The sequence below is a fragment of the Bos mutus genome, chromosome 21, assembly GCF_027580195.1.
Source record: "Bos mutus isolate GX-2022 chromosome 21, NWIPB_WYAK_1.1, whole genome shotgun sequence".
NCBI classification, from domain to species: domain Eukaryota; kingdom Metazoa; phylum Chordata; class Mammalia; order Artiodactyla; family Bovidae; genus Bos; species Bos mutus.
In genome coordinates this window covers 32816440-32829070 of record NC_091637.1, presented here as the reverse complement: position 1 = coordinate 32829070, position 12631 = coordinate 32816440, and the positions used below count along the sequence as shown (strand labels likewise).

The 12631-nt window shown below is 51.6% G+C and overlaps 1 protein-coding gene across 8 annotated transcripts in view; it reads left to right on the top strand.

Moving 5' to 3' along the window:
• The window catches only part of PPCDC (phosphopantothenoylcysteine decarboxylase), a 42784-nt gene that overhangs the window by 9568 nt on the left and 20585 nt on the right, over positions 1–12631 (top strand). For 7 of the 8 annotated variants that reach the window (XM_070358600.1, XM_070358601.1, XM_070358599.1 and 4 more), the window contains 2 exons: positions 8866–8961; positions 9850–9978. The exons of the other annotated variant lie outside the window; for it this stretch is intronic. In XM_070358600.1, coding sequence (XP_070214701.1) covers positions 8866–8961; positions 9850–9978 — 225 coding nt within the window. The remainder of the gene's footprint in view (positions 1–8865; positions 8962–9849; positions 9979–12631) is intronic. 8 annotated transcript variants of the gene reach the window in all.

The window sequence follows — 12631 nt, the reverse complement described above, 5'->3', positions numbered from 1 at the left end:
GGAAATCTCCCACCCAGGAAGTTGGCAGAGCTTCGGCTTAGAGAACCTTAAGTTTCTAGAATGCCTGTCAGGAAGTTCAGGTCTGTTAAGAATTGAGGGAAGAGGGCCTGCATATGTGCAGAATGAAATCTTTTCTGGTTTTCTGGAGGACTGTTTGGGCAATATCTGGAGAAACCAGAAATGGTCACAGGCCTTGATTCACCCATAGGATTGAACCCTGTAGGGTTACGGAAGCTCACTAAATGTACAAGCATGTTCATTTTAGCACCGTTTATAATTATAAAACAAAACGGAAACAAACCAAATATCCAGCAGTAGAACTGTGAGCCAGTTATGGTTCAACCTCTTGATGGAATCCAGGGCAGCCGTTCAGGAGCCTGGGTGGATCTCATGTGCTGCTGTGGGGCAGTCCTCAGGATACAGGTGAAACGAGCAAGGTGCTGAGGTTAGCAAAGTGTGGCCCGCTGGCCGCAGTCTTGTGGTCTGTTTTTGTATGGCCTGTAAACCATACAAATATAAACTATTTACCTTTTTAAATGGTTGAAAAAAATCAAAAGAAAAATATTTTGTGACACATAAAATTATATAAAATTTGATTTCAGTGTCTGTAACATTTTATTGGGACACATCCATACCCATTCATTTAAGTATTGCCTATGGCCATCACTTCATGGCAAATAGAAGGGGGAAAAAATGGAAGCAGTGACAGATTTTATTTTCTTGGGCTCCAGTATCACTGCAGATGGTGACTGCAGCCATGAAATTAAGACGCTTGTTCACTCTGACAAACCTAGACAGCATATTAAAAAGCAGAGACATCATTTTTGCCGACAAACGTCCATATAATCAGAGCTATGGATTTTCCAGTAGTCGTGTATGGATTTGAGAGTTGGACCATGAAGGCTTGATGCTTTCAAATTGTGATGCTGGAGGAGACTCTTGAGAGTCCCTTGGACTGCAAGGAGATCAAACCAGTCAATCCTAAAGGAAATCAGTCCTGAATATTCATTAGGAGGACTGATGCTGAAGCCGAAGAAGCTTTGATACTTTGGCCACCTGATGCAAAGAGTCTACTCATTTGCAAAAGACCCTGATGCTGGGAAAGACTGAAGGCCCACGGAGAAGGGGGCAGCAGAGGATGAGATGGTTAGATAGCATCACCGATTGAATGAGCATGAATTTGAGCAAACCCTGGGAGATAGTGGAGTACAGAGGAGCCTGGTGTGCTACAGTCTATGGGGTCACAAAGAGTCAGACACAACTTAGACCAACACCGACAACTAAACGCTACAGTCTTGCTACTACAGAGTACAGTGGCGGTGACAAAGCCTGAAATAGTGTCTGGCCCTTTATAGAAAAGTGTTGCCCACTGCTGGCATATAATATTCCTTTTGTGTGTTCACACGTCTAGGTTAACTGCTTGCGATTTTCCCTCTGGAGGTGGTTACCCTTGTGGCGAGATGGGGGCAGGACGGGAGACTTGGATTTTACGTCCTTCTGTTCTATTTTGATTTTCTAACCTCTGTGTGTACTTATTTTATTTTTTAAAGTCAGTGGAGCTTTTGCTGGGGATATCACGGAATGTTTTTTGTGATTTTATGCCTTTTTTTTTTTTTTAATACTTCTCATCATGGAAAGGAGAGCAGAAGAAACATGGCCTGGTTTGAGGTTTTCCTTTCTTTCCAGGTAGGGACCACCTGCCTGCTTTGTGGTCCTGCTGTGGAAACTGGTTCAGCTGTAGCACTCTGAGGCATTTATTTGGGCCTCCGCTGGCTTGGCTGGCCCCGTCCTTCCCTGGCCTGCTCCCCCGGGGAGTCAGTTCTACAGGCCACAGAGGCAGCCAGCCCCGGGCTCCTGCACCAGGGTCCTTCTCTGATACTCCAGAACAGCGTCCCGAGGGAGAGCCTCTGCAGTTGGCTGCTCTAGCTTCATTCTTGAGCAATTTCTTTAGTCAGGAAAGTGCACAGAGGGATTGAGTGGTTTCCAGGTGGCATTAGTGGTAACCTGCCTGCCTGTGCAGGAGACCTAAGAGACACGGGTTCGATTCCTGGGTCGGGAAGATCTCCTGGAGGAAGGCACGGCAACCCACTCCAGTATTCTTGCCTGGAGAATCCCACGGACAGAGGAACCTGGCGGGCTGCAGTCCACAGCGTTGCAAAGAGTCCGACATGAGTGAAGTGACTTAGCACGCATGCACAGAGAGACTGGCAGCCTGGTCTTACTTGAATGGCAGGAAGGGCCGTGTGCCGAGAATAGCAGCTCCCCCAGAGGCCAGTTTAGAGGCAGAGGAGAGAATGGCAGAGCTTGGTGGGAAAGGGCATGGGTCACAAGAGGGTTAGGATGGTATAGTGAGCTGGAGGGGCTCTTGGAGGCCCTATAGTCCAGATGGCTCATGGCTCAGGAGGGAAACCAGGCCAGAGAGAAAGCATTCGCCTGAGATCCCCCAGCCAGTGGGCTGGCAGAACTGGGGCTCAAGACCAGGTTTCTTGGCGACCATCAGCAAGCGGCCTTGAGGAGCTCAGCTTATGGGCATTCCCTACTGCACCTAACCACAGCCGTGAGGGCGAGAACCCTCAGGCAGGTGTGAACTACTGCCTGCTCTGGCTTGCTTTGTAGTCAGGGGTCATGTATCACCACCCACTCATTAGACAGACACCTAAGCCCCTATCAGCTCTGGCTGCCATGTGTGTAGTGGGCTCAGTAAATGTCTGTCAAGTGGAGAGATACCATTGTGAGCCACTGGAACACCCTCTCAGCCAACCGGAACTCCCTCGGGGATTTGTTAATGTGGCGTCCTCCTCCATAGCTTCCCCCCAGCCCCATGTGCTGACTGCACCCAGAGCCTTTTGTCTACAGTATACCCGCCACCCCCATGCTCAGGGTCATGCCAGCTGCTTGGCTGGCCCCTAGGCCCCAGGCACTGCCAGCGTCAACACTGGGAGGCCCAGTGTCATGGTCTTCTGCTGTGTGACAGCCAGAGGACCAAGCCACCAGAGCTCTGGACTCCTCGCCTTGTGCCAGGTCAGGTCATGGCTGGTGCTTCCTCTGTAGAGTCCTTGTCAGTCTCCTGTGGAGCCACAGTCACATGCCCTGTAGGAACCCCTGCTCTTTTCTAACCACTCAGCTAGGGGTTCCAGTTGGGGCTCTTCTCTACTTGTATATACCAGAGCTGTGCTATATAATACAGTAGCCACTAGCTGTATTCAAATTTAAATTATTAAAATGAAATAAAACCAGAAGTTCAGTTCCCTTGTCACATCAGCCACACCTCACGTGTTCAGTAGCCATGTGTGGCTAGAGGCCGCCGTACTGGACAGCACAGATGTGACATGTTTTCTTCACTGCAGAGAGTTTTGTTAGCTGATTTCTGTAGAGTGGTGGTTCTCCATCGGGCAGTTTTGCCTCCCAGGGAACCCTGGACAATGTCATTTTTGATTGTTATACTTGAGGAAGGGTGCTTCTAGCTCATGCTTGTAGTGAGAAGAGGCCAGAGATGAGAGCGGAGGTGGACATTCAAGCCATGGGATTGATCTCATCTTGTGGCTGTGAAAATGCTTTTCCACAGGTTCCTTTGATACCTGCTCCAGAAGGAGCCTGGGCCAGGCCAGGGGCCTAACAGGAGAAGTGGAGGAATCGCCCCAAATTCTGTTTCCCATTTCCCCTCCCTGACTCCCCAGGAGCCCCAGATGGGACTGCTGATGTGTTTTCAACAGAGAAAGAACGCCAGACTTCCCAACTAGTTTCCGGAAGGAATCTCCATAAATGCTAAGCAAAATGTAGGCAGCTTATACTACAGGGCCTGGCCGCGCCTTGGTCACATCACACAGAGGCTCAGGTTAAAAATATTAAGACAGAAACTCTTGGCAGGTTTGTCACCAGGGGGCCAAGTACAGAGCTGCCTTTCAGGAACTCTGAAGTGTGTGAGAGACCGTTTTAATGTCCAGCCCTGCTCCTCCCAGGACCCAGAAGGGTGTAAGAGGAGGCCACGGAGGGTTTCTGTCCTCAGGAGTTTCTGCTCTGCCAAGGCTCCTTAGCATTTGCTGAGGGAAAGGTCAGGGTGAATGAATGAATAGTCCAAGTTATTTAGAATCTCGGAAGATAACATGACATGCCTTTTTTGTGAAGAAAAAAAAAAAGTGTATGGAAACCTAGGGCCTAGCTCTTGGCTCCCAGAACCTTTTTACAGAGTGAATGAAAAGGAAAGAACAAGCCCATGGGACTGAAGAATCATATCAAGTGACATCCCTCTAAAACCAGAAAAACTAGCCTGGGCCTGCCAGACAACACTGGGTCCAGGGTCACTGCCAAGGAGAGGTGGCTGCTTTATAGGGGTCAAGGGAGGGCCATTGGGAATGATGGCTCATCACATACTCTTCACATAACTCTATATAAAGACACTGACCCCAAGAAGCTCCCTAACAATGACTGTGTAACCTGGGAAGGTAGCCAGAGAGACTAGGGATGAGCTTAAAGGAAAAATCTCAAGGCGCAGCAGTGGACCAGGGTGGGAGGCCTACCTGGACCCCTGGGTGGAACTCCCCCAGGAGCCCGGGGGGACGGTGAGGGGCATGTAGAGGGAAGTGAAGGGTAGAGCTGACAGGGAGGAGGGAGCCCCTGACAGGGCCATCACCAAACGGGATGTTTCTAAGGCTGGCCATAGGCACAGTCCTCACTTTGAGAACTGGCAGACTGTTTGGGGAGCCTGGGGAGAGCAGGGCAGAGTTAGGAGAGGGGAGAGCAGGGCAACTAGCTCTTCAGGAAGCAGCTTTTCAAATTTCAGAATAGAGAGAATGAATCGGGGTGATCTTAAGGGGCAGACCGTCCAGGATAGTCAGGAAGTTCTTAGAAATGAAAGTAGTCCCTTAAGGAAAAGAAGACAGTGACCAGAAGCTGACATAGCTACCAGGGAAGCCCTCTGTTGAAGGAGATAGGGAAGCAGTTAAATGGAAAGGAGGACATAGTAATCAAAGATGAAGCAAGAATACGGTCCAGAAGTCACCAGAGTGACCTGAAGCTTGCAGTGAAAACTCAGGATGACGGAAATGACTGATGCACATATTTGGAAAAAACAATGAAAGAGCACCGGTCCCAGAGGCCAGTGGTGTAACCTGGGGTTGGGGGGGGACGATTCTTGAGTCCTACCTTGTTTCCAGTGTTTTCTTTTGAACTTGAAAAAGAATAAATGGTGGTAGAAGAGACCTGACCCAGTTTGGATGATTCATCTCCTGAACTGGGCAAGTTTTGTCCTGGTGTGCTGAGGTTGTGGTTGGTGACCTACAGGTCCTACTTGGAAAAGTTCGTTCTCTTTTTGTTTTTTAAATTTAATTTATTTCGTTCTTATTTTTGGCTGTTCCGGGTCTTGGTTGCTGCACGTGAGCTTTCTCCAGTTGAGGTAAGCAGGGGCTCGTTGCAGGGTGCAGTCCTCATTGCCTTGGCTTCTCTGGGCGAGCGCAGCTTTAGGTCAGCCGGCCGGTGGTGGTCGCCCCCGTGAGCTCAGTAGTTGTGGCGCAGGGGCTTAGTTGCTCCAAGGCACGCGGACTCTTCCTGGACCGGGGATCAAACGCGTGTCCCCTGCGCCGGCAGGCCGATTCTTGGCCACTGCACCTCCAGGGGAGCCCAGGGTTCATTCTTGATTCTTTCCCACGCCAAACCCCGTATGGACCTTGGGGAAGGCCTCTGCTCTCTGTTCTTCTCGTGATTTGGATTTGTGTCTTGGGACTATTGATGGTGGTACTGGCAGAGAACAGGCCAGGGGGACAGGGTTGAGATTTTAGGAGCTTCTCACTGACTGAGCGAAAACAGTGGGCCAGCTCTGGGAAGGGAGCAGTCACCGGGGAAACGTGAGGGACTTCTTTTGGGAAAGGAGCAGTGCAGGTAGAGTCTGGGGCTTGTGGTTTAGCAGCAGCATGGGGGAGAAGAACTCCTGAGGCTTTGCTGATTGCAAACCCTGTGTACGTCAGTACAGGAGGATGTGGCTTCCAGAGAAGCTGGTGTGGGCTCAGGCTCCTCTGACCGACCCTCAGTGGGGGCTGGGAAGTGAGACTCCAGGTTCCTTGAGCCTAACCGCGTGCCACCTTCTCAGAGCCCTGTGGGCAGAACAGATGTTCCAGCCTCAGAGTCCTTCAGTTTGGGGAAATTTAATTTTATTTCGTTTGGAATTTTCATCCCTCTTATTTTATTGATCTCCCCTTCAGTAACTCATTATTAGTTAATGAGTTAGTTAATCTTAATTACTTATTTGGACCTCTTAAGTTGGTCTTCTGATTTTCTCTCTCTCTTTCTTAATACTATTATCCATCTCCTTATGTTCTACTTTTTGAAAAATTTCTTCTAAACTTACATTGAATTTTTTCTTTGACTATTTGTAATTTTAATTTCCAAGAGTTCTTTTTTGTTCAGCTGAATGTTCATTTAAAAAAGAAAAGAGCATCTGGTCCTATCTGATCTGATCTGTTAATGCCTCCTTCCATTTCCATATATTATGTGTTAACATATCTTAACTGCTGGGTTTTTCTTTTTGTCCTCTTCTCTTTGTTCTGGGTGTTCATACCTTAAAAAAAGAATCTCTTTACTTTTATTTCAGTTGGCTTTTTGAGAGGAAACAGTTTAATCCACTTTATCTAATTGCAAGTTTATTCTTTTATTTAAGCTTTATATATCTTTTTAAGTGTGTCTTTTAAGACATTTTAATGTGATTGATGGATTTTAAAACATCCAATATAAGAGTCTGAATCTTGATCAGGGAGTTTAGCCAATTATATAATCACTATAATTGCTATTCTATTAGGACTTCTTCCCTCTTATTTAATGCTTTCTACTTATGTATTCTCACTGCTTTTTTGTTTTTTTTCCTTTCCCTTTCCTTTTTTGTGTAGATTGAATTTTCTTCTGCTGGTTTGGAAGTTATATATTCTTCTTGTGGTTCCTTCTCACGTATTTGGCCCCATGCCTTACCTCATTGCTGTCTTGGGTCTTAAGAGTCTCAGCACCATCCTGCCTTTTTCCGTTCTCTTCACCTGTGCTGGTCCTGTGACATCTTCAGGGCTGGATTCTGTGCGGGGACAGCAGCCCTTTTCCTTTGCCACCTTGCTCAGAACTGGACCAGGCTCCTTCAGGGCTCTCCTGGAAGGGACTCCCCTGCTCAGCAGGAGCAGGAGGTTCTATGCACGTTTGGGGGCTGGTAGGTTCCAAGGAGGGAGCAGGAGGATGGACGAGTCTGCGAGCTCTGCCGCACGGCTGGGAGCCCCAGGCCTTCTGAAGCTCTTCCACAGTCTACCTCTGAGACGTCTACTCCCTGCTTCCAGCTTCACTCTCAGATGCTGTGCAGAGCGGTGTCCCACAACCCACAAAAGGTGGGAAACAAATGAGGAGAGGGAGCCTTGGCAAGATGATAGGGAGTGGCAGGGACTAGGTGGAGGTGGCACGGGCACACCCCATCCAAGAAGGCAGCCGTTACTCAGCACCACCAACTCCAATCAAGCAACAGTGTGGCCCCTGCAGTGCCAGAGCTTTTGGGTTTTTGAGAGAAACCAGAAAATTGGATTTTCTATGTGAAATCTCCCATAACATTTTACAGAACTCGAATGAACTTTTGGGCAAACCTAATATTTTTTGGCTTACAAATGTTTATAACCCCCATGTAGCCCACATGGAGAAGACTCTTGAGAGTCCCTTTGATTGCAAGGGAATCAAATCAGTCAATCCTAAAGGAAATCAACCATGAATATTCATTGGAAGGACTGATGCTAAAGCTTTGGCCACCTGATGTGAACAGCTGACTCAATGGAAAAGACCTGATGCTGGGAAAGATTGAGGGCAGGAGGAGAAGGGGACGACAGAGGATGAGATGGTTGGGTAGCATCACTGACTCAGTAGACATGAACTCGAGCAAACTCCAGGAGATAGTGGAGGACAGGGAAGCCTGGAGTGCTGCAATTCATGGGATTGCAGAGTCAGAGATGAGTTAGCGACTGAATAGCAACATCAAGGCAGTATACCACCTCTGGCCCAGACACTGTCCCCAGTGATCCCCCTGGTTAGTCAGTTCTGTCCTTGTCACCCTTGACTTTTTTCCCTCCTGGATAAATGTCCCCCAGAGACGTAATTTCCTACACCCCTCCCGTCTTAGCCGCCTCTTCTGGGCCCCTTTCCTCTGTCTGCCTGTTAGTCTAGCATCTCAGTTTACCAGTCGTGGAAGTGGGTCTGGTGTCATTCACACCATCATGTGCTATTTCTGTTCTGTTAGCTGTCCCCCTTGTTTGCATCATTAATCATCTACTAAATGAATAACTCGGGGGTAACCATCACTCTTGCCCCATGAGTGTCGGGCACTCGGGTTTGGTTTTCCTGGAGCCTGTCTGCAGCAAGAGCCCATGAAGCCTGTTCCTAGAAGTCCTGGGAGGGACTCTGCTTGCCTGCTCGCTGGGCTGTGGCTGAAGACAGCACGTGCAGGGCCCGTCTCCCTCGTGCCTTGGCCTGCAGAGGGCAGACCTGTGGTGTAGCCCAGAGCTCAGGACCTGGGAGCCTCCTGGGGGCCCCCTCCTGCCTGCCCTGGTCTGTCCCTGCCCGAGTGGCTGGAGCCTGCAGCATTATATACACTGGGCAGTGGTGTGACTCATTCCTCGGCAGCCCCTCCGATGGGGAAGTGAAACCACTGCACCTGGTGAGGCTTGACCTTTGGGTGACAGCAGAAGTAACTGCAAACGCAGGGCTCACTGCCTCCGGGGTAGAAGCCCTCTCCGCAGCCAGGCTATGAACAAAGCTCTCACCTGGTCTGGCCTGGCCCTGTGTGGCCTCCAGGCTGGGGGCTCTGGTAACGGTTTCTGTTTCCTTCTCCCCCCGCCCCAACACTTTTCTTGGTGACAGCTGGAAGTAGCCGTGGTCACAACTGAGAGAGCCAAACATTTTTACAGCCCCCGGGATGTTCCTGTCACCCTGTACAGCGACGCTGATGAATGGGAGGTCAGTGCTGGGTCCCTGGGCTGAGTTCCCTCGTGTCCGTATCAATGGGACAGGACAGTCCTCCCTGCAGCCTATGGTCCTGGCGGCCGGAGCAGACAGGCTAGGCTCAAGCCCGCGGTCAGGGCCTCTGGGCAGAGGCGATGAGGAAAACATCTGTCTAGCTTCTGGCCTGCAGGAGGCCCACAGTCTCCTCCCACCCCAGGCAGAGCTCAGCGTTGGCCCCGTGCCCGGGGTTGAGTGTCCTTGTACTTATCTGGGCTGATGAAACCACAGAGGAGCCCTGTTCCCACCACCCTCATCCACGTGGCTCCCAGCGTCGGGGCCGCCGGGAACGCCTCACTTCCCACGGCTGCCGGGCTGCCCTGCTGCTCTCCCGCGCCGGGGCAGGCACTGGTCGATTCACCAGACGTCAAGTGTGGGCCCCACAGGGGTGCCCTGCCAGGCATTTTTAAACATTCTCAGCCTAGAACATTTCTGGCTGGCCCGTCTCCCCACCCCCCCCTCCATTTCTCACCGCCCAGAGCCTTTCCACTGGCTTGGACAACCCAAGCATCCGCCTCAAGCAGACAGGCCAGGACTTCCCTGCCAGATGTCAGTTCTCTTGAAAACCAAACCATAAAGGGAATAGCTCAGAGAGACAAGGGGCGTTTGTTTCCTCAGGCCTGGTTTCTCTCAGGCCGTTGGTGCCACAGCCAGGGTTCACCAGCGTAGCTGCAAAAGGGGTGGCAGTGAGCTGGGGTGGGGGGCGTTCAGGTGGCCTCCCTTGGGTTCCTGACTCAGTGCCCCAGGCCTGTGTCAGCCCTCAAAACGCTCCGGCCCCTCCTCCCTCCACTCTGAGAGTGGCCGGCCCAGTGACCCCACTTCCCTCGCTCTTCCTTCCTTTGCCAGATGTGGAAGCGCCGATCCGACCCAGTTCTCCACATTGACCTGCGGAGGTGGGCGGACCTCATGCTGGTGGCGCCCCTCGATGCCAACACTCTGGGGAAGGTGGCCAGTGGCATCTGTGACAACTTGCTTGTGAGTGGCTTGCCGGGCCTGCCTCCCTCCCAGGGCCACGCTCACCGTGGGCTAGCTGCAGGCTTCTTCTGGACGGTCTTCTGACCTGGGAATCCCTGTATGGTGGGCTGGTTTGCTCAGAACACAGTCCTCTGGACCACCTTCCACCTGGCCGCCCCTATGCTCTGGCAGGTGGCCAGATGGCCCGGGTCCCGATGGGTGGACTTGACTTGCGAGTGCCCTCAGAGGTGTCCACCCCTCAGGCCCCTGGGTGCTCATGCCCATGGGCTGCCCTCCACATGCTTTCCCGCTTGCCTCCCTGCCCAGCTCTGTTGCCGGTTCCCCTTAGCTCTGCCTTCCCACTAGGACCTGGCTATCTATGGGGGCAAACAGATAAGAGTGTTTACCTCCTCATGGATCTCCCAGGCACACTTATCTCTCCTGTACTTTTAACCACAAGGCTGAGAGGTAGTTTCCCTGAAATTGTGGAAAATTAAAGGAGAAGAAAGGAGACAAGGCAAGAGGCTCGAGGTGGAGGAGAGGAAGAGAAGTCCAGCTGTAGAGTTGGGGTCATCTTCGGCCTGAAGGACCTCCAGGGAGCTGCTGTCCTTAAGGAGCCTTTGTTTACATGAGCATCTGGGTGTGTGCCCTATCCTTCCCGCCTCTTTTGTATTACCCCCCTTCCCTCATTCATCCAGCTCTTTTACCTGCCAGGGACCAGGCCCTATGTGGACAGACACACAGGACACAGGGAGCTGACAGTCTGGAAGGAAAGGGTTTTTGGCCTGTGCTCTGGTATGTGCTATGTCAGTCCTTTGACAATGGAACCACCATATTGCACAGTATCGGGCATACAGTAGGCATTCAGTAAAGGCTTATTGCATGTATGAGGTAATCAGTAATTTTGCTTCAGCTAACAGCAGAAGGTTTTTTCAGAGTTTAATATGACGAAATCACTAATGAAGCTGGGTCGAGGTTTTGGGGGTTAGATAGGGGGTTCGTCTCTCTGTTTGCTAGTTGATGGGTGCTTAAGGTATTTCTCGAAGAAGCTGCTAGTGATTTAAGTATTATTTGAATTAGATCACAGGTGATCAGAGGAAGAGCAACACACAGATCGTGTGGCAGGAGCAAGGGTGGGGAGTGCAGAGGAGGGCGGGCTTTGGGCTGCGTTGTCAAGAATGCCTCCCGGTGGGGCTGGCGCCTGGTTGACAGGACATCAGAACGAGTCAGGCTCCGGGTCACTTTCATCTAAGTGCGTCAGCACTGCGTGTAACCAGCACCATCTCACCAAATGTCCAGGCTTTCCTCTGGCTGGTCAGCAGCCAGCTGATGTGACAAGGCATGCTGATCTCTAGGAGCTAAGCCCTGGCCTGGGCTGACTCTCTGAGAGCTCCTTGCTCACTCCCGAAAGCTCTGCTTTCCTCTTTTCGTTAGAGCTGCCAGCGCTCCCTGGAATCTTTGGAGTTCCCTCCTACTGAGTTGGCTGAGCAGTAGAATGTGTTCCCAAGACCAGACCTGAGGCCCTTTGCCTCAAAGGTTTCACTTGAAGGTGCAAGTATTTCAAAGAACCGCAAATCCTACCAAGTTTAAACTGTTGTCGTCATGGTCTGTGGCTCTGTACTCTCTCGAAAGATGTTGTTTCCTTATATTCTCCCAAAGGAGCTTGCCCTGCTTCCCCCCTCCTTCAAACCTTCTCCCTGATATTGGGGTGCACACCGTCTAGATCTTGGGGTGCATGGCGCTGTGTGCTAAGTATGAACCTACGTTCCCAGTCTCTGGGCCCTGGGCCTGGGTGACGTGCATCTCTGTCTGTCCTGTGGCCCACTCAGGCTCTGGCCCTTCTTTGTACTAAATAACCAAGCAGATCCAGAAAGAGGAGATAACTTCCCTGGGTCACCCGTCTAGCTGGCAGCTGGTCTCCTATCCCAGATCCAGGCCTTCTGTCCGCCCAAGCAGATTCCCAGGGGCAGAGCCTGAGGTGCTACATACAGCGTTGGCCAAACAGAAATGACCGTGGGAACTGATGCCTCCTTTCAGTCCTCCTGCTGCCAGAAGGTTTGGTGGAGCTGTGGTTTGTCCGGGAAGCGCTGAGCTTTGTAATGAGATGGGAAAAGCTGGAGACGTGTGGGGCACAGAGGGGCTGAGTTTCTGCTCTGGTGGGCATGCTTTGCTTTGAGGGCATTTAGAAACTCCAGCCCTGCCACCACCCACCTCGCACGGAGTCAGGGGACTCCTCTAGGTATGCTCATGGCTTCTGCAGAAGCAGCAGGTGGCATGGGGCCAAGAGGAAGTGTGGACTGAAACTGTCCACTCACAGCCGGGTTGCCCCACCGCGAGGACTCGGTGGGGAGACAAGCGCTGTGTCTGAGATGACGCGAGCAGCCAGGGCCTGAGGCTGTGCTGACCCACTTCCTTCCTGTCACAGGAGAGGCCAGGGGCCCTGAGGAGGGCAGGCATTTTCCCTGGCCCATCCGTGGCATTGTTCTCTGGACTCCCCCTCTTTTCCCAGACAGCATCCCCTTCAGGGAAGGGGTGTGCCCACCACTGGCTCCCCGAGGGGCCCACAGCCCAGGCAGAGGTGCCTGGAGCAGTCAGAGCCCAGGGGAGTGCACTGCTGTGGGCCCCTGAGTTTATTTCCCTCCGAGGCAGCCCCTGGCCCAGGGAGCCTGTCTGT